The sequence below is a fragment of the Ipomoea nil genome, unplaced genomic scaffold (assembly GCF_001879475.1).
Source record: "Ipomoea nil cultivar Tokyo-kokei standard unplaced genomic scaffold, Asagao_1.1 scaffold1043, whole genome shotgun sequence".
Taxonomy (NCBI): Eukaryota; Viridiplantae; Streptophyta; class Magnoliopsida; order Solanales; family Convolvulaceae; genus Ipomoea; species Ipomoea nil.
The window spans coordinates 13,862,062-13,890,040 of NW_017617471.1; the positions used below are offsets into that span (position 1 = coordinate 13,862,062).

Sequence of the window (27,979 nt, forward strand, 5' to 3'; positions counted from 1 at the left end):
ATGCATAAAAATTTTGTGGTACCCTCTGAAGGCGTCCATGAAGCTTAACAGGGCCGACCCAGCGGTTTCGTCGACTAGCTGATCGATCCGAGGCAAGGGAAACGGATCCTTCCGGCAGGCCTTGTTGAGGTCGGTGTAATCAACGCATATCCGCCAAGCCGGGGGCTTGGGTACGAGAACTACGTTTGCCAACCATTCTGGATATTTAACCTCTCGAATGTGGCCCGCAGCCAACAGCGTGCTCACCTCCTTCTTCACAAGCTCCCTCCGATCATTGGCGAGATATCGCTTTTTCTGCACAATCGGCCGATGGCCGGGATCTACGGCGAGTCGATTAGCAATGATGGATCGGTCGACACCAGGCATGTCCTCCGGACCCCAGGCAAAAACCAGCTGTTGCTCTCGGAGCACTCTAATGACCTCTTCTCGTACTTCCTCAGGGAGGCCGACTCCAATTCGGACCCGCCTATCCTGCTGATCGGGATCGATCTCGACTTCTTCCAATTCCACCGCCGGCTCAGGGCGAGGTATCATCGTCTTCTTTGGGGGTCTTTCCGTGATCTCATGGACCTGCATCTCACGCTTGCCCATTCCTCTACAGGCTTGTAGGTAACAGTCGCGGGCGACTCTTCTGTCGCAACGCACCGTCCTTATCCCATTGGGCGTGCGGAACTTCAAGCAAAGGTGCTCGATGGAAATCAGGGCTCCTAGGTCCTCCAGACCTGGTCGGCCGAGTATAGCATTATGCGAACAGGCCAGATTCACCACGATGAACTTCATACTGAGTTTCTGTACGTCGGGATAACTGCCAATCTCGACTGGTAGAGTGATGGATCCTTCTGCCTCCACCGAGTCCCCTACGAAACCGGCGAGTGGAGTTTTGACGGGGTTCAGCTGTTCTCGGGTCAATCCCATTTTGATAAAAGTCTCGAGGTAAAGCACGTTGACGCTGCTTCCGGTGTCGACCAGGATTCGCCGAACAACCACTCCGTTCACATCCATCGCTATAACCAATGTGTCCCGATGCGGTGTCTCTCCCACGGGTAGATCTTTGTCAGTGAACGTGATCGGTTCTCGGCACGCCTTCTTCGAGCTCTCTTCACGCCCGTATATCGTCCCGACGTATAGCTGTCGAGCCCAAGCCTTTCTGGTATTCGCCGAGTCGCCGCCCTCGGGCCCGCCGACTATCATGTTAATAACTGGCTTTTGACGCCACTGGGTTTCGTCCTCTTCAGAAGCCGGCTGCTTGCCCCGGCTGCACTCCTCGGCGGCGGTGGGATCCCCGTTTCCCCTAGTAGCCGACTTCCGCCTCCACTGATTAGGAGGCGGGGTCCTTTGCTGGATGATACCTTCCATGATCTTCTTCAAATAGAAGCACTCTTCCGTGCTGTGAGTATAAGACTTGTGGTAACGACAATATTTAGAAGTCTTACCTGCCTTATCGCTTATCGCGTGGTCGTCAGTCGGCGGAGGCGGGGGAGGAGCGACTGCTTGTATCTCATGTACTGGCCATTCGGGGATCGGCCGGTAAGGGTGTGCGACGGGCTTGTCGTATGGTCGTCTGACATCTGGTCGCCGGGTCGCTTCTGGGCGCCTTTCCTTCGTTTCGGCTTGCGTTCTCTTCCCGCCGGCGGATCCTCCGACCTCGCGTTGTCGTTTGTGCTTCATGGCTTGCTCCGTGTTGGCCCTTTTATTGGCCATGTGTATGGCTTCCGCGTATGTGGCCGGGCGGTTATCCCTCAGGTCTCGGTATAGCTGACCGGACCGTAAAGATTCGATGAAGAAGGTGAGCGCAGTCTGATCCTCGACCTCCTCAATAGATTGGATTTCTTTCTGCCAGCGAGCTAGATAGGTTTTCAGAGATTCGCCTTCCTCTTGGTGAACGTCTCCCAGGTGAGTCAGGTCCTTCTGAGACTTGATGTTGGCCGCGTAGTGGCTCATGAAGCGGTCGGCCAATTCTTCGAAACTATGGATCGACTTGGAAGGCAGCGCCACTAACCATCTTTGTGCTGAGCCTTTCAGCGTGGGCAAAAATGCGCGACACATCACCGGGTCTCGCACTCCCAAGACCTGCATTTTGGCTTGATAGCTAAGCAGATGTTCGCGTGGGTCTCCGGATCCGTCGATGGTGGCTTGTTCCGGAAACTTAAAGTCGCCAGGTACTTTGTAGGACATGATCTCGGAAGAGAACGGCAAAGCTGTGAGCAACGTCTACCCATAAGATTTGGTCTTTCCCCCCATTCGTTCTTTCTTCTCGGGCCAATTGGGCCACGTCGCCTTCATTGTGAGTGCGGTTTCCTGTGGATTCCGTACTTTCGCCGACCTCAGATTGGGCCGGTCGATCATCGTTGTGCGTTACTCGCTTGGTGCGTCTTGTCCGAGTCTTAGTTTTCCTGGTGCGAGCTCTTTCTCGATCGGTTTCCCGATATCGGGGCCCTGCTGGTGCGCGACTGGCTCCCTTTCTCCTAGTCGTTCTTGCGCAGTCTGCCGCCCAGCATTCAGACCCAGCCTTGAGTGGACTGATCGTACTGGCTGGCTTTCCGCCCGTCGATTTTCCTGTCCGTCTTCCGGCCTCTGGGACAGTTGTTGATGGCGAGGCATCGGCCGAGAAACCGACTGTTTCCTCACTCCTCGACTCGCGTCGGCGAAGGCTCGTCCGATCGCGTGGTGTTGTTCCGGGGTTAGGGGTATCATAGGCGGCTGCCGGTTCACCGGTGCCGTTTCGTTTCCTTGGCTCTGAGCATTTCGTTGGTTCAACTGGTCTCTTAGATCTGCCTCTATCCCGTTGTTCCAGTTGTTTGTTTGGTCTCGTCCTTCCGACATGTTTATGACGCTTTTTTGTCCGACTTCGGGACTCGCCTAGCTTAGAGAGTCACGTAGCTCTTTGTATCGATCCCCACGGACGGCGCCAGTGTTGGTTTTTGGATTTTCAGGCCTAGGGAGGTCCAACACAACCTTAGTTGGTGGATTCACCTTTCACACAAAATTGCAAAGAAATGGCAGAACTCGTAATAGCTTTCAGTGTGTCTCCCCTCTCTCTTGGGATGAACTTGTCCAGACTACAAGGGTGGTGGAGCCTTTATATAGCAGGCTCCCCTCCTACCGACTTGAAGGCCATTAATGGCTGACTTCAAGGCTAGTTACAACTATCGAGCCGTTGGGTGCCGTTACCGGATCGGCCAACGGCTCTTTGGATCCGTAACAGTCTGACCGAGTCCTGCCTTAAAAGCCTCCAACGGCTCCGGGGCCGGGTCTTCTTAAATGAGGCCTCTCGACGCTCGCCCAACGGCTCTGAGCCGTCCCTTCGTGGACTTGGGCCTGGGCCGACTCCTGGACTCGGCCCAAGTCCCCACTGGGCTTCTTTCACTGCTAACCCACGTTCCTTATCTTGGATTCCCTTCTTGGGCCAACCCATCTTGGGCCGGGGTTCTCACCCCATCAGTCATCTCCCAAATAATAATGGGATGTTTTTTTTTCCTTGTAAGAAGTGTTGTAATCTAAAAAAAATTAGGTGCAAGGGACATATATGGTCATCTAATTTGTGATGGAATTAATCCAAGTTATACAAAATGGATATGGCACAGTGAAGGAGGATGAGGGACTAGTACATCTAACATGTATGTTGACAACGAAGCAAATGAAGATAATGAGTCTGAAGATAGGGTGGAGGAAATGTTTCGTGATGTTGGAGAAGAGTTCACCAATCGATCAAATGAGTTGGATGAATTATTAAATGATTCAAAACAACCTTTATGGCTAGGTGTAGTAAATATACTACTCGGTTATCTGCTGTTTTGAAATTATTCAACTTAAAAGCTAGGAATGGATGGAGCGACAAGAGCTTTACTGCTTGAAACGTACGTGAACTTATAAGTATTAATAGTTATTATTAATAAGGTATGATGTCATAAAGTATTTATGTATACTTATCTCTTATAATTTTAGGTGAGTGAAATCAACAAGTTTGTTGAATGGAAAGTAATCAACTCGTCCACAAAATTGGATTAAAGTTTTGGTAAGTATTTTATACATTTGTAAAACTACACATATTTTATTGTTTTTTATTAAATAAAATTTTAAATATAATTTAATTCAAATGTAGTGTACCCAACAAGTTGGAAGTACGAAATGTGGGTATTATGTGATGAAATACATGCTTGAAATTTTTTTCCAAAGAAGCATGCATGCGCAGGGACGGAGCCAAAGGGGGGTGGGGGCAGCTGCCCCCCTCCCCACCCCACCCCCACCCCATATATAATCTTTGTATGTATATATGTATATATAGTATATGTTTTAGTATTAATATAAAAAAATTAGTAAATGTCAACAAGTAAGGAGTTAGATTAGTTGGTAAGGCATGTGTTTGGTAACGGGAAAGGTCTTGGGTTTAAATCCTTTACATATTTTTGAGTCCTTCCCCTATGGCTTCAACACAGTCACTTTTTTAATATTTAATATGTGTAATTTATAATGTATTTTCTATTCAAATTATTTTATCAAATTAATTATGTTTAATATTTTGTTATGAACATTTTTATAAAGTTTCGATGTGTTTTATTTTTCGCACATATCCAACAATATTTACAACTATATTTCTTAGGTAATGGTTATAAAAAAAATTCTTAGGTAATTTATTTATTTTTTTAAATCATCTCTTTTGTTTTAATGTTTTGCTTTTACTGGAAAAAATTTCTGAATCCGTCCTACTTTTTCGCCCCCCCCCCCCCCCCCTCCCCTTAATCGAATTTCTGGCTCCGTCCCTGTGCATGCAGAGGAATGAATAAGGCAAGTAATTTAATAAAATACCTTTCTCATTCTAATTTTAAAAATGCTAGCTTACTAATTATTTATTAATTATCAACTTGTAGATCATTGAGAGAATTGGTAGATAGAGCTACAATCAACAAGAGATTGATCAAGTAATAGACGTATGAGCCGACTTCTTAACTTATGTATGGTTAAATATGTGAAGTAATATTTTTTGAATGCATATGTGAAGTAATATAAGTGATCTTAGATTGATAATTTTAAATCGTATTATTAATTAGTAGATATTTATTACTTTTATTAAGCTATAGCTTATTTTAAGCTACTAATAAGTTATAAGCTCTGTTTGGTAATGTTCCAAAATAAGCTCTTAACTTAAAATAAGAGCTTATTTTGGAACGAACGCTAACTAAGCATTTCAAAATAAGCTCCTAGCTCTCTAGCTTTTTTCCCATCTTTATCTTTATTATTTTAAAGAAATGACATAATTTACGCTTTTCAATTAAAACTCTTTTCTCTTCTCTTTTATCCACAACTTTTATCGCAATTATTATTATTATTATTATTATTATTATTATTATTATTATTATTATAATATCTTAATTCGTACTGCATGCATGAAACAACAACAACAACAACAACAACAACAACAACAACAATAATAATAATAATAATAATAATAATAATAATAATAATAATAATAATATTGTTTGAAGCATGTAGTTTTATTATTATTATTATTATTATTATTATTATTATTATTATTATTATTATTATTATTATTATTATTGTTGTTGTTGTTGTTGTTGTTGTTGTTGTTGTTATTATTCTTATTATTTTATTATTTTATTATTATTGGTATTTAGGTTAATAATATTAATTATAATAATAACAATAATTAGTGTTTATGGTTTATTCTATAGTGATATTACTTTTAGCAATAATATTATCATTATTAATATAATAATAATTATTATTATATTATTATTATTATTGGTATTTATTTTATTATTAATAATTATAACAACAATAATAAAAATTAGTGTTTATTAGTAGTACGGAATTTGGTTGCATTATTATTATTATTATTATTATTATTATTATTATTATTATTATTATTATTATTATTATTATTATTATGAGTATTGTAGTGTAGTACGTAGTTGTTGTTGTTGTTGTTATTATTATTATTATTATTATTATTATTATTATTATTATTATTATTATTATTTAATGTTAAAAGTGCGCTTTTAATATGAAATAATATATTATTTATTTTTATTATTATTATTATTATTATTATTATTATTTATTATTATTATTATTTAATGTTAAAGGTGCGATTATTATTATTATTATTTTGAAATTATTTTTGGAAAATGGTGCTTAATGTATTAACTTAGAAAGAATACAATCCGCAAGATAATAGGGAGGTTGATCCAACCATTCCCCGCAACCTGACACAGAAACGGCTTCCCGAGCCAACAGGTGGGCAGCACGATTCGCAGATCGCTTAACAAAATAGAAGTCGACTCCATCAATAGTGGAAGCCACTTCTTTAATATCATCAACAATAAAACCAAAAGCAGAATTAAAAGAGTTTGTGCGTATAGCATAAAAAACTTGTTGTGAGTCCATCTCCACATCCACATCTCCCATTCCTGTCCCTTTGAGCCAACTCAAAGCTTCACGTACACAAACTGCCTCTGCCACTTCAACCGTATACTTGCCCGGCACACACAGCCCCTTTGCAGCCAAGAACCGGCCACCATGATCCCGCACAACCCATCCCATACCCATTACGTTAGCATCCTCATTAAACGCCACATCCGTATTCATTTTTATTCGGCCAAACGGTGGCGCTCTCCAGCTGGGCATATCACCATTCAAGGCCGCATCAGTTGGCTCCATGTCGTTAGCAAGTCGCCAATTCTTCCAGAAAGTGACCGCAGCATGCACAACAGCCATACAATCAAAAGCCTTCCCCTTCCACAAACGATCGTTCCTACTCCCCCATATAGCCCAGCACACCATGGCAAACATACAATTAAGATCATCCGCACGTGCAGCTAAGAGATTAAAGAGCCAATCAGTTACCGTACCTTGGGCGTATGTGGACATCGGTATGCCCATGGAAGTCCATACTGGAGCAACAACCGGACAGTCCACGAACATGTGCTTCACCGTTTCTGGAGTTGCTCCACACATGTGACACTGGACATTGCAGATAACACGCCTAGTAGCTAAGGCATCACTGGTTGGCAAGACTGACATAGCCAATTGCCAGCAGAAAATCTTCACTCTCGGGGGTACCTGCAGACGCCATATTAAGTGCCAAGGTTTATCGTCTTGAAACTCACCCATCAACATTCTGTAACTAGACTTTACGGTGTAATTTCCTCTAGACTCCCCCATCCAAACCCAAGCATCATGAGGTTTACGGTAACTCACCGGGCGGTAACTCACCGGGATATTAAGAATAGCTGTTGCATCCTGGGTATTAAAGACATCCTTCACACAATCATGATCCCAATCTGTTCCGTTTTCATTCATTAGGGAGGCCACCTTAGCACTCCTTATTGTCTCGTGCAAAGCAGTAGTCACGTAAGGGTTCCCCGCGCATGGCAGCCAAGGGTCAGCACCAATTACAGTACGTAGTAAGCCCATTGCCCACACTCCTATAGCAGCCAGCCTTGATAGCATTAACGGCCTCCAATAGCCCCTGCCAAACATAAGAGGGGTTACTCCCAGAAGTGGCCTCAAACAAGGAGCACCTAGGAAAGTAGCGACATTTATATACCTTCGCCACCAGAGAATCAGGCCTCGTAAGCAAACGCCACGCCTGCTTGCCTAGAAGAGCTAAGTTCATCTCTCTTAGTCGTCTGAATCCCAACCCCCCTTTTTCTTTCGGTGCACATAGACCAGCCCATGATTTCCATCTCAAACCTCGACCACTAGAAACTGAACCTTGCCACCAATATTTATTCAACACTGCTTCAATATCATTACAAAGTCCCACCGGTAGCAGAAAAACCATCATGGCGTAACATGGCATCGCCTGTAGAACATTTTTCAAGAGCACCTCACGCCCAGCACGAGATAGGAATTTAGAATTCCAGCCGCGGACCCGGTTCAAAATCTTGTCCTTCAGAAACCCGAGGATCATGCGCTTATTCCGACCCACCAAAGATGGCAAGCCAAGATATTTCCCAGATGTTTCACCCTGCTGAACCCCAAGTATTCCGACCACCTCCCTCCGAGTTTGCTGGGCCACATTACTGCTAAAGCACACAAGGGATTTATCAAAATTAACATGCTGGCCCGCAAGCAAAAGAAAGCAGTCATCCGCGAACAATAGGTGTGAAATCGGGGGGGCTCCGCGAGCAACCCTCACTCCATGGAGCAGACCACGTCTTTCTCGGTCCTCTATTAGGGCACTCAGTCCTTCAGCCACCAATAAGAACAGATATGGAGAGAGCGGGTCTCCTTGCCGGAGCCCTCTCCCTGGCTCAATTGGGCCCAAATGACTCTGCTCGTGTAGGATATGGTATTTGACACTGCTTATGGTCTCCATAATAATGTCCACCCACTTCTGAACAAACCTCATCCTTAACAGAACCGCTCGGAGGAAACGCCACTCTACTCGATCATAAGCCTTGCTCATGTCCACCTTGAGTGCGGCCACCCCTTCCCTGCCTTGTGTTTTGCGTTTTAGATAGTGGTGCGCCTCGTAAGCCAACATGATATTGTCGGTGATCAACCGCCCCGGCACAAAAGCACTTTGGGCACTAGATATGAGGCCTTCTAGCAAAGATTTCATTCGATTTGCACAAACTTTTGCCGCCACCTTATATATGACATTGCAGAGTGCAATAGGGCGCAAGTCTTTCATAGAGACCGGGGGTGTTTTCTTAGGAATGAGAACAATATAGGTGTCGTTGGCCTTATTCGGTAGTCTGGCTGTCTCCACAAACTGGCGACAAAATAAGGTTAAATCTCCCCCAATGACAACCCAAAAGTGTTGAAAGAACCCCGGCCCAAAACCATCTGGCCCCAGTGACTTGTCGGGGTGCATCTGGAAAAGTGCCACGCGAACCTCCTCCATACTAACTTGTCGAGTGAGACATGCATTCTGAACAGTAGTGACTTTAGAAGAAATGCATGAAATTACCTCGTCCATGTCCCCATCTTGTGCCTGAAACAACTGCTGGAAATAATTCAACATAACATCACCCACAGCACCCGTTCCTTCCACCCAAACACCATTCTCATTCTGCAACTTCTGTACTTTGTTTCTTCTCCTTCTAGTCTTGACGGAGTTGTGAAAAAATTTCGTGTTCAAATCCCCGCCCCTCCACCAATGCTCTTTGGCCCTTTGCTTCCAAAAGATTTGTTGTTGATCCAGCAAAGTAAGAAGTTCCCTCTCCACCCTATTGTATTCCCGTACACCCTGGGGGTCGCTGCGAGGGCGTAGAAACTCCAATTGGCGTTTACACCTCTCAATTCTCTTCAAGAAATCCCTATTAAACTTCCTGCCCCACCTCCAAATATCCTCCCCACACGAATTAACTCTGTCCAGTAACTCCCTTCCCACTGTATTTGACCAGCTAAACGTGACAATTTCTCGGCAAATAGACTCCTTCAACCACATGTTGTCAAAGCAGAAACGACGGCGTGTTGCTGCTCGAACAACCACAACCGGCACTAGGAGAATAGGAAGGTGGTCACTATACGGACTAGCAATAGAGCTTGCATGTGCTCCTTCGAACAAAGTCATCCAAGAGTCAGAAACAAGGACCCTGTCAAGCTTTTCTTCCACCATTGAAGGAGTACCACGGGATCGATGCCATGTAAACTGATACCTCGCAAAAGGGAAATCAAGAAGTCCGGAATCAGCTACCACTTGATTAAACCCCGTAATCCGCCACTGAGGATGTGGGACTCTGCCCTTCTTCTCATCTTGATGCAGTATATCGTTAAAGTCGCCCATTACCACCCATGGGAGATTACTCAGGCCAGAAAGCGAATGCAACAAATTCCACGAGGCTCGCCTCCGCGCCCCAAATTATTTTTAAATAAAGTACCCGACACGTCATAAAATAAAATCAGAAAAATATGGCATCTAGGAAGATGATCAAATGCTTAGTAAGATAATAAAAATAATAATATGTTGTTAACCTTGTTAAAAATTCTAATTACTCTTTTTTTTCCAAGTTCATGGATGAATTTGGAGCTTATTCGAGTTCGATGACTTAATTACCATCCCTAAATACTTCAATGACCTATTTGTACATTTCCCCTTCATAAATAACGTGGCGGTTTGATCAAATTCATCTAAGTAGGCTCTGGTCCTCCGCCATATCAAAAATGGGATCAAATTACGACACTCCTTTGATCAGTAAAGTTATAGACACAGGAGATTTAAAATAAAATAAAATAAATAAAAATTATGGCTGTTAGTTGGGTGTTTTAAACAAATTAGTTGGGTGGCCTCAGTGGGTGGTTTTGGAAAAATCTTGCTCCCTGCAGTGTCTAGAAATTTATGCGATAAAAGTACCTATGAAGTCTTTGTACTATAGTGTTTTATTTAATTTAGTCATTGTACCTTTATTTTGTTCAATTTAGTCTATCTATTTTAAAAAGTGGTGAAACTAAGAACAATTGTCCAAATCTCATTAGAAACATGGTTGTAATTATTTATTATGGACATACTAATTTAATATATTGGTGGTAAAAATAATTAATTTTAGATATTTATAAAGTAATATATGAGTAGGAATATAAATATCGTCAGCACCACGTAACTTAAGTTAACGGTAATATTAACATTGTTAACTATTGTCCTTAATTGCACAACTTTTTAAAATATAGGGACTAAATTGACCAAAATATAATATAAGAACCTCATAGGTATTTTGACCAATTTCGGCTGGCTGCTGGTCAAGGGTTTATCGAATTATTGACACCAATTTTAGTGTTGGTGTCTTTTAATTTGCATGTCCCAATTAATCCATTTTGGGGGGGGTTCATGTCCCAATTAATCCATTTGGGGGGAGGGGGAGGAAGACAGCTTGTACAAGACAATTTGTAAGAATTATTATACACTGAGACTCAAAACTTAGACCTCCCACATAGGGGAGCAATCCAATACCAATGAACCATAAGCCACTTGGTTTTAAGGATTATTATATACTACAATGAAGTTCGCAATGCGATTATAATTGGTAAAAAATTACAAAAGATTGGTTAGTTTAAACTAAGAAAGTTAATAGACAGGTTCACTAGAATTAAACTTAGAACCTTGTGGTTATCAAACTAACTGTCTGACCAATTTGGATGTGTTTGCCTCCAAATGCTACTATATGTTGAAAATATAATACACAAATATTAATATTATCTAAACTAAATTTAGGTGAACTTAATAGTTAGTTGTTTACATATATTTTTAATTATATTATATATGGATATAAATTTGATTTAGGTATAAAATGTATAAATCTTACATATATTAGACTTAAAAGTTAAAGAGTAGGGGTGAGCATAATTCAGATTATCGGAATTAATACCTGAAATTTGAATCAAATTTTAAATGTTGGGTGAATTCAACTAGTTATCAACTTGGATATTTTTAATAATAGTATATTCAAATATAAATTTAGTTGTTTAAACAGAAAATATAAATTTAGTTTGAATATTTGGTGTTAAAAATTTATCCATAGAGGAAATTTTAATTTTGGTTATATGACTATAAGGCTCTTGTTAATTTTAGTCCATGACTTTCAAAAGTGTCAATTTAGTACCTTAACTATGCAATTTTTGTCAATTTTGGTCACTCCGGTCAAATTGCCGACCAAATTTCGCCAGAAAATTTTAATAGTTAAAATAATGAGGGTATTTCGGTCATTTCACGCCTCTTTTCTTCTTCTCCGGCGAGTCCATCATTTTCTCTCCCGTTTTCGGCGTTTTTTCTCCCTATAACCCTATTTTTAATATCATCAAGCCTCCTTCCCACATCATCTTAGTTCATTGCATTTGCCGAAAATGGGAGAGGAAGGGATGGACACGCCTGGAAAGAAGAAAAGAGACGTGAAATGACCAAAATACCCTCATTATTTTAACAATTAAAATTTTCCAATGAAATTTGACCGGCAATTTGGCTGGAGCGACCAAAATTGACAAAAATTTAATAGTTAAGATACTAAATTGACACTTTTAAAAGTCATGAACTAAAATTAACAAGACACCTACAGTCCTAGGACTAAAATTGAAATTCTCTCTTTATCCATATATAACTTAGAATTTTTTGAATGCATATAACTTAGAATTTGAACTAACACGATTTTTTTATTTTTTATTTTTTATTTTGTAAATATAATAATACGAATTATATATTAATTATTAAATGTATTTCATGATTAATATTATATTCTGTATTAATTTTTAAAACTCTCTTACTTAATTATTATTATTATTATTATTTTGTGCTATTTTTTAGTTTGATGGTATATGAAAAATATAAATACATAAATAATAAAATTATTAAAAAATTTAAATTTGATAAAAATAAATTTTCAAACATCAAGGTATCAAATACATTATTTAAAATTTTCAAATATTCAAAATAAAATTTAGATCCCACCCGAAGTGACACTCCCCGTAATGAATAGGACAAGGTGAATGTAATGATAATGTAGCTATACATACATACTGGAAAAGGGAAATAAAAATATCATTTTGTCATTAATCATTATATAATTGTTTCCATGATTTTATATTTGTCCACAAAAGGTGAATTCTTTCATCCTAAGAGCCTATATTCCGGTCATAACTTGATAAAATGGTGAAGGGATAAACTATGATGACTTAATGCTATCTTAAGAGGGAAGACCATTGGAGAAGACGACTAGTCCGGTCGTCTTTTCTTAGAGAAGACGATCAGTCGTCATCTTCTTCGGGAGAAGACTCTAGGAGAAGACGATCGTAAATTGCAGCTTTTTTTTTTTTTTTTTTTTTTTGGTTTCTTCCAGCGGTCAACATCAATAATTTACCGGTAACCAATAATTTAGGTTTATTTGACTTAAAATGACAAGTTTAAGTGTTTAATTAAACTTTTTTAAAGTTCAAGGGCCTAATTGCACTTTTGAGTAAAGTTTAAGAGTGTATTTGACCCTTTTCTCATTCTTTTTCAATACATTTGGCGTGAGCAATGGATAAATAATATAAGGATTAATATTTGATATACTGTTAGTGTATAAATGTTATACACCAGCTGTGAAGAAAAATATGTCACATCATTTAAAAAAAAAAAAAGTAATATTGACCGGGTCTTTTCTTTCAAAATATTTATTAATTTCTAAATTATTATGTATTTTATTAGAAAACTCTTTGTTTTTAATTAACAAAATCTATCTAATTTCCTAAACATATTTATTACTTATTATATGTCTAATTTTCATAACATATTTATTACTCCATAGTCCACACAACAACATCCAATAAAGTAAAAAGAGAAAATGACACTTTTTCCCCTTTAGTTATATACTTATAGCGCTTCCTCCCTCCCCTCCCCCTCTCGAATTATTTAAGTGACTGTTTTTACCCCTGAAATGTTAAATGGACATATTTACCCTTAAAATAAATATTTTATTTATTTTTCTTCTCCAACAAATTATGACAACAATTTCGTTCAAACCAAACAGACACTATAGCAACCAAACCGAAATATTCTAATTACAATTTAGAATCGAAACCCGATTCTTAGAGTATTAAAATCGCGAATCGGGACGGACGGTTCATGTTCCGAACTGGAAAAAATAAAACACATTTATTATTGAATTTAGATTATTTAAAATAAAAAATAAAATTTTAAAATAAAGACGGTTCAAATTCGCGAACCGGATCCGGACAATAAATGTATTTTATTTTGTTCAGTTCGGAACATGAACCGGCCGTCCCGGTTCGCAATTTTAATAAACTCTAAATATTGGGTTTCGATTCTAAATTGTAATTAGAATATTTCGGTAATTGGTTGCTATAGTGTCTGTTTGGTTTGAACCAAATTGTGGTAATAATTTGTTGGAGAAGAAAAATAAATGAAATATTTATTTTAAGGGTAAATATGTCTATTTAACATTTCAGGGGGAAAAACAGCCACTTGAATAATTCATGGAGAAAAAATGCTATAAATATATAACTCAGGGGAAAAAGTGTCATTTTCTCTTATTATTATTATTATTATTATTATTATTATTATTATTATTATTATTATTATTATTATTAACTTCTACTTATTATTATTACTATTATTATTTTTTTTCTATTTTCATTTTTCCCCCTCTTTATGCACACAAATTTGTTGTTGTTGTTGTTGTTACGTTGTTGTTGTTGTTGTTATTATTATTATTATTATTATTATTATTATTATTATTATTATTATTATTATTATTAAATTATTGTTATTATTATTTCTATTATTATTAATATTAATATTATCTTTGTTGTAGAAATGTACAAATTCTATATAGGATAATTGTATTTAACAAAATTGAAAATTTGAGAAATGAAAAATTGGAAGAATGGAGAAATGGAAAATTGAAAAAATGGAAAAAGAAAACTGGAGAAATGGAAAACTGGAAATGAAAAAACAGATAAATGAAGTAAACGACCCCGTACTTTTGTTTCAAGCTTCAACCTCTATTTTTATGATATATCGAGATTGATTGCATTATTTATTTTTATTTTTTAATTTGAAATTAGAATAAGAGTCAAATAGGCCATCGAACTGCACACAATAATGCAATTACGTCATTGAACCTAAAAAACCAACAATTAGGTCCCTAAACTAACCAATTTCAAACAATTCTTTCAATTTGTAAGTTTCCAACATGTTATCCTCTCAAATTAATTATTTAAAAAAAATTAAAAATTAATTATTTAAATTTTTTAAAAAAACAGATTCCCGGCCGGATTCTGTTTTTTTATATATATATAAATTTTAATTTTAATAATTAATTTAGGTTTTGGGAATTTCTCTCGTGGTCACAGATGCACGAGAGTTGTGCTCTCGGTGCACCACAACCTCTCGTGGGAGGCATAACTTAGCCCGTAAGGCCAGCCCATTTCCGGACGACATTCGTGCCCGCAGGTGAGCTCGGGCTTGATTTCAAGCCTTTTTGATGTCCTCTAGTTGGATTTTGATTTTCTCAAGTTCTATGAAATTTGCATTACTCTCGAATTAAATTTTAGCGATACGGTGAATCTTCAATCTAATTAAGGCATGGAGTTCTTGTCGGAACTCGGAGCTTGTTGGGGCGGCGCTACCATAACGCCGCCTCCGGAGACGGCCGCCGGGAGTCAGAACCGCGCCGCCACTAGGCATGAGTCACGAAGCATAAACCCAACGAACTGGAAACCGGAACTGCATGTCATCTGGGAAGAAACGGTGTTGTCTGATTCCGATTTGGCGGTTAAGAAATCGTCGGTCAAAATCAAACCTAGTTCTATGACGACTAAGGTCTCAATGCTCGGCGAGGGTTGCAGGAAATCATATCGAATTGCCATGAATGCTTTCGTTCCATCGCCATACATGATATGATATATTCAGATCGTATGTATATGGATCTTTAATTTGAACACTTAACAGCCCCTCCTTTTATAACCTTTACTTTTATTGTAAACTGCAATATTTGGGAAGAGATTGAGTTGGAGTTGGCAAGCAAATTCAAGCTTTTGATTATATATTATTGTGAATGCGATACATTATCATCCCAATTTCACTGCAAAATATTCTATCTGAACGAATTTCGCAAAAAAAGTTTACTGAATATTTGTGTTGCTTCCACCAAGTAATAATTTTAAACATCATTAAGAGGGTCGGAATGCATGTATTTGATGGAAAACAAAATTAATTAGGAATAAGGGTCAAATAGGTCATCGGCACATGATAATGTAATTAGGACACTGAATCTAAAAAAAATTAATAATTGGGTCCTTAAATTAATTAACTAATTTCAAACAATTCTTTCAATTTGAAGGTTTTCAACAGGTCACCAGGTCATCTCTCAAATTAATTATTTTTTAAAAAATAAATTTTAAAAATTAATTATTTAAATAAATAATAAAAAAAAAAAACTAAAAACTAAAAGCAGGTCTCTGGCTATGGAGACGAAGAGTTTCTTCTTCTCTGGCCATGGAGACGAAGAGTTTCTTCTTCTCTGGCCATGGAGACGAAGAGTTTCTTCGTCTCCAGCCATGGAGAAGAAGAAACTCTTTGTCTCCGGCTTTGGATACGAAGAAACCGGCGGGAGACGAAGAAGGTTTCTTCATCTCCGGGGCGGAGACCTGTTTTTAGTTTTTTTTTTTTTTTAATTTAAATAATTAATTTTTAAATTTTATTTTTTTTAAAATAATTAATTTGGAAGGATGACATGTTGACATGTTGGAAACCTTCAAATTGGAAGAATTGTTTGAAATTTGTTAGTTTAGGGACCCAATTGTTGATTTTTTAGGTTTAGTGACTTAATTGCATTATCGTGTGCAGTTCGATGACATATTTGACTCTTATTTCAATTATAATTATGTTTAGTTCGCTTAAGCTTTCTTTGATTTTTTTTTTTTAAAAAAATCTCTAATATATCATTGTCATATATAAACATTTAAAAAAAAAAAAAAAAAAAAAAAAACATACCCTCTAACAAATAATTGAGAGTTTAATAAATCACTTGTAAACTAATAAATGAGCAAATATCAATTTTAGTCACACGAGTATTAACAAAATGATAGTTTTTGTCCACATGTTTAATTTCTACCAATTTTCATCCACAACTATTATTTTAGTACCAATTTTCATCCACGACTATTGTTTTAGTGTCAAAACTCATCCGCCGGTCACTCATTCGTTTAAGACATGTCAAAATCTAAAATTTTTAAGGGTATTTTTGTCTTTTTCAACTTAAGATCTCAATTTGAGCATGAATAATAAAATTGATCTCAATTTGCAGTTTTCCTCCTCATCCATCCTACCTTAATTTGAGGATGAGATCTGTGAATTGAGATCAATCTTATGGCTTCAATCCATTTATTTATCTTCAAATTGGGATCTTAATTAACCCAACAGGGTAGTTCAAGTGGCAAATGAGCTCTCTTTGTGGGGAAGAATTCCGGGATAATCGGGTTTGATTCCCACAAGTGACAACTCCCTCTGGGCTAGCTTCAATGCCTCTCAGAGCAAACCGGGTGGACCACATTGTGGTTTACATAAAAAAAAAATGGGATATTAATTTGAAAAAGAAGAAAATACCCTTAATAATTTCATATTTTTTGCATATATAATAAACAAATGGGTGACTGGTGTGATGAATTTTAGCACCAAAACAATAGTCGTGGATGAAAAGCCAAAACAATAGTCGTGCATGAAAATTGGTAGGAATTAAACATGTGGACCAAAACTGTCATTTTGCTAATACTCGTAGGACCAAAATTGGTATTTGCTCATTAATAAACCATATACAAAAAAAAAAATTCAATCTGAACAAATTTTCTCGATAAGCAACGTTGAAATCTTTCCAAACAAATTTTTTATATTTATAAGGGACTCTTCACATGACGTCGAAAAGGATAAATACATAATTAAATAAATTTAGTAGCTTCCCACACACTCGGAGAAAAGAATCTTACCTCCCATTGAAATAGATTTTCACTAACCCAAACTTTTCTAAGTCAAATCTTACACTATTTACTTTCCTTGATATCATTGAAATTAGATTTCCATTGAATTAAATTCTCATTGACCTGAACTTTTCTAAGTCAAATATTGCACTTGACGAGTAAATACGCACAAGGACTAATCCGTGGAGCCGATTTGTCTAAAACCACCCAGCAAGTCCGTTACAAGTTACCCGGTCGACGGGCTACCTACTATCAACCGGTCAGCGAAGTAATACCATTCGCAATATGGGGGTTGACCTGACCGGGGCATTCCCAATGGAGGCCGATCGAAAGAAATATGTGATAGTGACCATCGACAACTTCACCAAGTGGGTGGAGGCGAAAACATTGACAACTATCACCTCTCAGCAGTGTCAAAAGTTCCTATGGAAAAATGTAATCACCCGATTTGGAGTACCCGTCTACCTGATCACAAACAACGAAACACAATTCAACAGTCAACCGTTCAAGAACTTCATGGCCCACTTAGGCATCAGACACTCCCGGGCGGCCATAGCATACCCACAAGCTAATGGTCAAGTGGAAAAAACCAACCAGACGATCTTAGACGACTAAAGAAGAAGTTGCAGAGCGCGGGCCGAGGTTGGGTGGGGGAGCTCTTATATGTTCTTTGGACTTATCGAACAACTACGCGACAGGCGTCCAACGAGACACACCCTTCTCACTGACCTACGGATTCGAAGCGAGAGTGTCGATTGAAGCATGGCTCCGTACCGCCCAGGAGATAAACTACCAACCAGATGAAAATGACGAGTTGCAAGGTACAAAACTCAACTTCATATATGAGAAGAGAGATATGGCAGCCCGAAGAATGATTGAGTATCAGAAGGCCGCCAAGACCTACCATGACAGACGGGTGAAACCGCGCTACTTCCAAGTAGGTGACTTGGTACTTTGACGGAGAGAAGCTAGTAGACCGACCGATCATGGAAAATTTGCCAAAAAAAATGGGAAGGACTCTACAAAGTCTTAACTCTCTCCGGCCGACTAATTGACTTAGTGTGGAACTCCGAGCACCTCATGAAATTCTACAAGTAGTGTAGGGTCACTAGTATGTTGTTTGTATTTGGAACGACTAAATTGAAGTCCTTTTAAGATCTCATTGCAGAGTGTTCTCAACCCTACTCAGGGTGATTCGACTTGCTAAAAAAAACAACAACCAGTCCACTGACCGAATAGAAGTAAAAAAGCAAAAAATCTCCAGGCCTTTTCATTTGAGGTTTTGCCCGATTGCGTTATCCGGGCCCTACGTGCACGATCTAGCCAAGTCGAGTGGTTGATTAAATTAATTCACTTGTTATCTCCTGGACGTTTCGTTTGAGGTTTTGCCCTGTTGATTTATCTCGGCCCTACTTGCACGATATTGCCCGGTCGAGTGTGTGATTAAATTCACTTGTTATCTCCTGGACTTTTCGTTTGAGGTTTTGTCTAGTTGAATTATCCCGGTCCTACCTGCATGATCTTACCCGATCGAGTGTGTGATTAAATTCACTTGTTATGTGCTTAAAATCACTTGTTATCTCCCGACCTTTTCGTTTGAGGTTTTGCCAGATGGAGTTATCCCGACCATACCTTGCACGATCTTGCTCGGTCAAATATGTGATTAAGTTCACTTGTTGATTCTCGGAACTATCGGTTAAGGTTTAATCCGGATGGATTTTCCCGGCCTGATCGACACGATCTAGGCCAGTTGATCAGTTGGTTATATCCACTTGACACTCATCTTTACCATTAAGTTTGCATTAAACAAGTGACCTCATTAAGTCTTACTCATTGGCTACTCTGTATGGCTGAGGATCAATTATTATGCTTAACCACTAAACTTGATTTTTTGCAACTAAGTTGCAATGTCTTTGTAAGACATGTACCACGATGGCCAGAGTGGGTGACACCCGGTCGGTTGAATCAAACACATAAAAAGAAAGCTATATACAAATCACGTCAGATGAAGAAACATATGATACTTAAACAAAACAGACAGTCTGACATGCACAAGAACAGGGTCGGCCACCCAAAAACAAAAGTCAAGTCTAAGCTAAAAAGCAAACTAACTAGCAAAAAGAGTGCAAAGCATACAAGTCATCAACTCAAGGGTCTTGGGTTCTGGAAACAGCACTAGAGGAGTCGGTCAGACCTGCTAGAGGATCGTTGAAAGGTTCTAGACCAGGTGATGCTATATCTGCGGGTAACACAGCGTGGACCTACTCCCAATCCTCCAGAATGACCTCTTCCAAAGTTTGGTGCAAGGATTGCTGCACGGCCCTCTTTCCCCAATGGTAACCCCAAGCGGTCACCCTACGAAGCATTTTCAGCCCCACTAGGTCTCGTCACAACACATGAAATAGGGGGAGAGCAACATCCTCGGATGAACAAAGAGATAAGACCAGACTAGGTAGGTCGGCCGGTCGGGAAGCGAAGTGAGAGATGGCATCCTGAAGGAATTGATTGGAGCCCGGATATTGTCTCAGAGACCTGAGCTGGACGTCTTGTTTCTTTAGCGTTTCCTTGAGTTTTCTCAACTCCTCCTCATGCTCCATAGCAGAAAGTCGAGCCCAGACGAATAGCTCAACGCCCGTACTAGCAACCTAACATGTGCACAAACATATATAGTGGAAACAATTAACAATAAATAAATAAATAAGTAGTAGTTGGTCTGTCAAAGCAAGTACCTGGGACAAAGAGTGGGCGAACTGCTCTCCCACAAAGTCAGTTGTTTCGTTAAGGAAATTAGCAGGCGGAGGACTCAACTGAAACAACCGCTTGAACATTTCAGAGAGATTGACCATGCCATCGTACTATAAATGACTATTTAAAATTTTAAAATCTTTGTTTATGTGATTATTTTTTTAAAAAAAAAACTTTATGTTATTAATTAATATTTAATAAAATAATTTTTTAAAAAATAAATTCGAAGTAATAAAAATTACAAGGATTGTGTTCTAATTAAATATAGAAGTAGGAAGAACATTATAAATTCTTTAATTGCTTTGAAGATCATATAATCACATATATTAAACAAATTAATGGTGTTTGCAATTCTAAATAATTAATATATTAGTAAAGAAGGCAATACTATTGCCTTCTTAACTTTTAATTAAAAGATAGCGAAAAGAAGGCAATTACATTGTCTTCTTTTGTCGCTTTTCCCGGTCAAAGCAAAAACACAATAAAAGAAGGTAGTCCAATTACCTTATTTTCAAATAGTATAGGGTTTTAAAAAGAAGATAATGACATTAGTACTTTACACATTTTTGTCTAGAGTTTTGAATTATTGACACATTTTTGTTCAAATCATGTCAATATCACACATTTTTGGCTATGTCTCAAGCACAACAAACACATGGGCAAATGTAGTGATCTAACAGAGAAGCAGCAGCAATGAACTGAATGGTAAATGTGAAGATATTAACCAATGCGGCAATGCTACACAAGCAAGCTAAGATTTCATAAAACAACATACTTTTTCAACCTGAGTATACAAATTAAGCTCCTCTCCTTATTCCTCAATACACCTAACATAATAGCTCCTCTCCTCATTCCTCAACAAACAAACACCTATTATACTATCTCCTGAATAATAATGGTTTTTTGTGTTTTGGGTATTCACGACCATACCAAATCCTCGATCTTAGAAGTAACAAAAAATTTATTCATGATTAATATTATATTTGAAATGACATTTGTGCATATAAGTACTACATTTTTATCTTAACCCGACACGTCTCACGGTGATGAGACGGTCTCACATAAATTTTTTCCATTATTTATATAGGATGATGAGAAGAATACTACACTAAAAGAGTAAAAATAAAATTCCTCCTCCCCAAAAATTTTGGGAAACGTGTTAAATATAAGAAAAAGAAAAAACTGTTTTTCCCTAATTAATTAATGAGTTCTACTACATAGACTCCCAAAATTCTACTCCCTTATTTATAGTCTCTGAGGTGGCAAATCAGGATTGGTTATTTTCATCACGTGGGTCTACAGCAAAATGTCTACATCAAAAACATGTGAGAGGGAGTACAAGTTAAAGGTTTAAAATGAGAGTACACCAAGTATTTTCCTTAATTATATGACCAAATCATTTTGCTAAATGGTAATGACTGATGGGTTTGACTTTGCCATATCTTCATTAATGTAAAAGGTTAATCTCAATCAATCAATTCTTAATATCAAAACTTTTTTTTTTTTGAAGACAATATCAAAACTTTAAAACGAGCAAAAGTCCCTACTCATATTATGTTATGATATGAAATTATATAAATAAACTAACTTGCCAAGCACATTGTATTCAGATGATATATAATGACCTCTTCCATGTTGAACGTCATGAGATCGAGCCTCAGTGGAGGTAGACAAACTACCTTCCTTTAAATATAAAACACAAAAAAAAAAAAAAAAAAAAAAAAAACTATTATGTTATATATAAAGGTAGTTTCGATGTTTGAGCGTTAATATAATTTAATTCTGATCAACGTTTCATAACATACGTTTGTAATTTCATGGTATTAATTTTTATTCTAAATAATAAAATTAAAAAATATATATTAAACTTGCTTTAGAATTAATTATATTAATCACAAAAAAAAAAAGGAGAGAGAATTAGAATGATTCATTACAATTGCAATTATAAATAGTTAAATACATTGACCTACGGATTGATGGGTGAATGAGCACATCAAGAAAAACACAAATGAGTCATCACAATAAATAGTGGAGAAAATGGTGATTGATTCCAAAAGATTTGATCTTTGATGGTAAAGATTTGATCCCCAAATATATTTTAGGTAAATTGGATTTTTCCAATCAAATCTAATAGAGTATTAAAAATGGTTTTTACATTATATAATTTTGTCCAATTTAATTATTGTCTTTGAATCTTAATTAATATGATTTTTTATTTTTTAATATGATTTTTTTATTTTATTTTTTTGTTTCAAAAAAATAATAATAATAAAATAAATAAATAAATAAAGACTTAAATAATTAACTCAAACATATAATGATTTGTTTGGTCTCGTAACAATAAGATATCAAGCCTACTCATATGTTACAGGAACGTTATGCTGTGGAACCGTGCCGACCTTTCAAGGTCGGTACGGTTCTAAATTTATAATTTTTATGCTATAGATTCATAATTTTTAAACTATAGATTCATAATTTTTATACCGTAAATTTATAATTTAAATACAGTAGATTCATAATTTTTATACAGTAGATTCATAATTTCTATACTGCAGATTCAATAATATTTGTACTGTAAATTCATAATTTCTAAAATATATAGTTATCAAATTATGAACATATAGTTCTGTGATTTGTGAATACATAGTTCAATAATTGGGAATATCGAAAATTATGAACATATAGCTCTATAATTTTGAACATATAGCTCTATCACATGTTCACAAACCTAATACTGTAGATTAATAATTTATATACGGTAGATTAATAATTTCTATACTGTAGATTCATAATTTCTACACTGTAGATTTATACTTAAGACGAAACAAGGTGGGCACGTTTTCACAGCATAAGTTGCCTATGTCACACTGACTTTTGAATATATGAATTATACATGCTATTTTCAACTTTACCTTTCAACTAAATTTTAAACCAAGTTTCACTCTTGTATCTTTTTGAAAAATATAATTATTATGTGTGATTTTTTAAAAGTTTGTTATTAACTTAAATAAGAATTCGAGGTTATAAAACATAATTTTTTGAGTTAACTCCCTATATCTTGATTACTGCAGAAGTATGACACTATTATATTTGAATAGGAAGCAGTTGAGCAAAATGGATTGGGGTGCGGCCCTGAAATTGGATATGGCCAAAGTTTATGATAAAATGAAGTGCACTTTTTTTTAATAAGATATGCTTGTGATGTTGGGGTTTGCAGATAAGTGGATAAATCTAATTATGTAAGTGTTACTACAATGTCTTATAATGTTATGATCAATGGTGTTTGTGGAAAATAGGTTATCCCAACCAGGGGCTTGAGACAGGGAGATATTCTTTCTCCGTATTTGTTTATTATTTGTGTTGAGTGGCTTTCTCTCTTGTTACAACAGGCACAAGATTTGGGGGCCATTTATGGGTGTAGAGTTGCGAGGGGTTGCCCCTGCAATCTCACATTTGTTCTTAGTAGATGATAGCTTGCTTTTCTTTAAAGTCAATACTGAGGAGGCTAGAGTGATTAAGTAGTGTCTACATACTTATGAGAGTTTGTCTGGTGTCAATTTTCATAAATCAAATATTTGTTTTAGCAGGAACACCCAAAGTTCTGATCGTGATAGTGTGGTTGTCCTGCTTGGTGTCCCTCAAGCTGCAAATTTTGGTAAGAACATAGGCTTGCCAGCTTTTGTAGGAAAGAATAAACGGACAGTTTTTTCTTACATGGAGGATAAGGTTAAGCAGAGAATTGAGTCATGGAATAAGAAGCTGTTAACGTGAGAAGGTAAGGAAGTTCTCCTTAAAAATGTAGCTCAGGCTATGTTCACTTTCTCTATGAGTGTGTTTTGTTACTTGACTCGTTATGTAAAGCTTGGAGCATACTATGAACTGTTTTTGGTGGGGATCAGGATGCACTAATGGTAGGGGAATCCACTGGATGGCTTGGGATCGCATGTGTGTCCCGAAGATGTTTGGTGGTTTGGGGTTTAATGACCTACGTGCTTTTAATCTAGCTATGTTGAGAAATCAATGCTGTAGATTCCTCACTAAGCCACAATCTCTTGCCGCCCGTGTTTATAAAGCAAGAGACTTTCCAAATTCTTCTTTTATAGATGCTACTTTGAAAAATTGTCATAGTTTTTGTTGGAGGAGTATTATGGCCTCTTATGATCTTATCTGTAATGGAGTTAGACGAAGAATTGGTAATGGGGCTACTACTTTAGTTTGGGGTGATCCTGGGTTGCCTAGTGATTCAAATCCTATATGATACATACCATTATGCCATAGCACCAAGCCACCAACGTGGGGCTGCAATTGACCCTATTGCACAATATTGGGAGATTTTTTTGCCTAGTGACATTGATGGTATTACATGTTTACCAGTAAGTTCAGCTCCTGATGACGATTTGTGGTTCTGGCATGGGGACCCAAAAAGGTTGTTATTATGTTAAGAGAGGACATAAGAGTATTATGGGAGAACTAAATTCCCAACCTCATGATTTTAAGTGTTGGTCTAAACTGTGAAATTTGAAAGTCCTCCCAAGTGGAAATCTTTTCTTTGGAGGGCAGTAATGAATGTGCTTCCTACCATCACAATTTATATATATAACATAAGAGTGGATGTAGTCCTATCATGTCCAATGTGTGGTGTACTTAATGAAGATGTATTCTCTTGTTTTGTGCGTGTATGCTCAGCAAGTTTTCCATGCGTCGCAACTGGAAATTTCACATTTGGGAGGAGCAAATTTCGGTGAATGGTTGGAGAATGTTTTTCGCATGTTGGAGGGTGGTGACTTGGAGCTGCTTTCGGCTCTTCCTTATCGGACTCTGTGACCTGACTTTGTTTCAGCTCTTTTGTAGTAATATCTTTGATATTTATCCTAAAAAAAAAAACAAACAAACAAACAAAAAACAAAACAAAAAACTCCATATTCTACTTTTGGTATGTCTATTTTTAGTCCACAGCCTAAATAATTTTTATATTTGGTCTTCACTTATTGTGGCAATGCTACTTTTAGTCCTTCGTAAAAATAATAATAAAATAAAATAAATCTTTAATTATAGAACCACTGCAAAAATAATTTGTGAGTCGCCAATCAATCCACCTATCAAACACTAGTCCTCATGGGCACACAAGAGATCTAATTCACACCTTCCATCATCCTAATTTTTTTTTCTTATTCATATTTCTAGTGGGATTCAGACCATACACTGTCGCCTTCAATCGTGACATCAAATCAGACGTCTTATAGGCAATTTTTTGTAGTGCTCTTATAAAATCTCAAATAAGGAGAAGGAATTGGCAGTTTCCGTGGCTACCTGACGGCCCTATAAATCCCATGATTGAGACTTCACCCACACCGGAGGGGTCACAGCTCAAGGTCGCCATGCCAATCTGATAAGTCCAAACACAGGAGAGTAAACATTTTTTTTTATTACTAACGAGAGGAAAATCTGATAAAGAGAGGACAATTAAAGTACATCAGAATTCAGAGGCAACAATCCTCCAGCGAGGGAAGCCAAGAAAGACATCTTCTAAGATACCTAAAACATGGAAGGTCCCATGGTCTAGTGGTTAGGACATTGGACTCTGAATCCAGTAACCCGAGTTTAAGTCTCGGTGGGACCTTAAGGCTCAGTGAACAATTTATTTAACAATAGGGATAAGAGGCTGCTGCGTATAACATTATTATTATTTTTTTTTTAAATGACATTACAATTCCTAAAATTTGAGGTCAGGAGTCGCAAATTCCCCAAAGAATTGCACTTCCACAATAAAGTTTGGAATGTGAGGACCAGATTATTCCCCTAATAATCCTATATATTTCTTTAAGAATTGCACATGCATTTTGATCTTTATATTACTTATTCTCTATCAATTCTCATATATACCATACACTATAATTGAAATTCTCTGTAATTAATTCTATTCATGTTTACTAAACAATGAAATTTGAATTCTTACTTATTTTTTTCCCACGAAATTACAATTTCTTTTCTCTTAATTCCCTACTTGCAACCAAACGTCATGTGAATGTCTAAGTAAGTTGTTCAACCAACTTACCAATCGTGTCTTTTAGTCAATTGATTTTGAGAATGAAACTACTATTTTAATTAATTAATATTGAGACATCCAAGTAGCTTGTAATTCAACAACACATATGTGACTCTTCCAAATGGGAGGTTAGGTTCAAATCACAATGGAAATACTTCAATAAGAATTTATCTAACAACTCAATAATCCCACTAAGAGTTAATTACCGATTTGGCCCCTTAAATATGAGGATTTCACCAATCATCCTTAACTTTCAAAATTTCTCAATTTAGTTCTCGACTATACCTTTTTTTTTTATTCGAAATGGTCCTAACCGTTAGAGGTTCGTTAACTCAGGACCAAATTGATAATTTTGTCACAAGGGACCAAATCGTTAATTAACTCAATCCATTAAACTTTAGATAGATATTTATAACTTTTATTTTTAAATAGAAATAGAGAGTATTTGGGGAGAGAAACAAAAATTAAGACATCAAATTAGGTGAAGGACAAATCATCCCACCTAGGGTGTTCAATCGGTTAACCATTCTGTTAACCGAACCGTTTTAACCGAACCGAATTAATCGAAGTTCTTTTTTTCTTTAACCGTTAACCGAACTGAAATTTTGTCTACCGAATTCACCGAACCCAAAATTTTTTCGATTAACTGATTAACCGAACTTTTTAAAGTTAAAATTTAAAATTCTAAAAATAATACCAAAAATAGTAAATCCAATTAAAATAAAATACATATCATAATAAATTCATAACAAATATATAAAAAAAAAACATGAATTATAAACTCTAAACATCAATAACTTCAAATTAGTATATATATATTAAAAACTTCGGTTAACCGTTCTGTTAATTCGGTTAACCAACCTTTCGAACCGAATTAACCATTAACGGAAATTTTAAAATTTCTTTAACCATTAATCGAACCGAAAAATTTCGATTTGAAAACGGTTAACTGAATTTTGTTAATTTGGTCGGTTAACCGAAAATTATCCAAAATTTGCATACCCCTAATTCCACCAACAAATTATCATTAAACGCCTACCATGGAAGCCCAAAGATTTCTAAAATAGAATGTTTAAAAATGAGTATTACAACTTATAAGCCTCATCAAAATCTTGAATGACAAATGACTAGTACCATACTACAAAGAAAGATTGAGATCCAAGTTATGGCGATGATCATAATCTTCATATTCACTGTCAGGACCTTCTTTACTTACATTATTATTATTATTATTATTATTATTATTATTATTATTATTATTATTATTATTATTTTCTTGTTGTTTATCCTTTGAACCAGAAGGGCCTGCTGTTGCTTCACTTACAATGTTAAGCGGCTGTGTATATTCCTCCACGAAATCCTCCGGCCGAAACGACGGATTCCAAACTCCCACCGGCGACTGCGGCGGCGCCTTGTCTTGGCAGGCGCCAGTAGCTTTGTTGTTGTTGTTCTCCTGCGGCGGCGGCGCCAGTTTCCCGGCCATTCGATCCCGGAGATCTTTCGTGCTTCTTATCAGAGCATAGAAATTCTCTATCTTTTCTTCTTCGGTCTCTTCTTCTTCTGCCGCTACATTCTCCATCATCTTTCTCTTTCTCTTATCTCCATCCATTCTCTCTCTCTCTGATCTCTCTCTCACAAAACGTAGGGATTTGGGATATATGGAATTGGGAATGAAAGCATTTGGCTTAATATTTAAGGGAGTGGGGGAAACTGAAGGATTAATGGACGTGGTCCACGCGCAATTATTGTTACTCG

General features: G+C 37.0%; 1 protein-coding gene, 1 long non-coding RNA gene and 1 other non-coding gene across 4 annotated transcripts; 1 reads left to right on the forward strand and 2 right to left on the reverse strand.

Annotated features, from left to right (window-relative positions):
* Window positions 1-3,048: 3,048 nt before the first annotated feature.
* On the reverse strand, window positions 3,049-17,924 carry LOC109181371. Its single transcript, XR_002054181.1, has 3 exons — window positions 17,657-17,924; window positions 10,060-10,066; window positions 3,049-3,059 (listed from the first exon to the last, which is right to left on the reverse strand). It is a non-coding gene; the product is annotated as an uncharacterized LOC109181371 (long non-coding RNA).
* Window positions 17,925-25,726: 7,802 nt separating this feature from the next.
* TRNAQ-CUG lies at window positions 25,727-25,798 on the forward strand. Its single transcript has one exon. It is a non-coding gene; the product is annotated as a tRNA-Gln (tRNA).
* Window positions 25,799-27,232: 1,434 nt separating this feature from the next.
* LOC109182192 lies at window positions 27,233-27,935 on the reverse strand. 2 transcript variants are annotated; one of them, XM_019332293.1, is made up of 2 exons: window positions 27,498-27,935; window positions 27,233-27,461 (listed from the first exon to the last, which is right to left on the reverse strand). In XM_019332293.1, exons 1-2 carry the CDS (start codon window positions 27,831-27,833, stop codon window positions 27,363-27,365), a joined length of 435 nt encoding a protein of 144 aa, XP_019187838.1. In that variant the 5' UTR covers window positions 27,834-27,935; the 3' UTR covers window positions 27,233-27,362. The 2 variants fall into 2 exon arrangements, with proteins under 2 accessions (XP_019187838.1, XP_019187837.1); XM_019332292.1 differs by having other exon boundaries at window positions 27,233-27,440; window positions 27,477-27,934.
* Window positions 27,936-27,979: the final 44 nt, after the last annotated feature.

What these genes read in the sequence shown, in the direction of transcription:
- LOC109182192 (XM_019332293.1), bottom strand. Translation starts at nt 27,833, where the DNA reads ATGGATGGAGATAAGAGAAAGAGAAAGATGATGGAGAATGTAGCGGCA. An exon ending in CAAAGGATAAACAACAAGAA is followed by an intron (nt 27,462 to 27,497) that starts AATAATAATAAT and finishes AATAATAATAAT; the next exon opens with AATAATAATAATAATAATAA.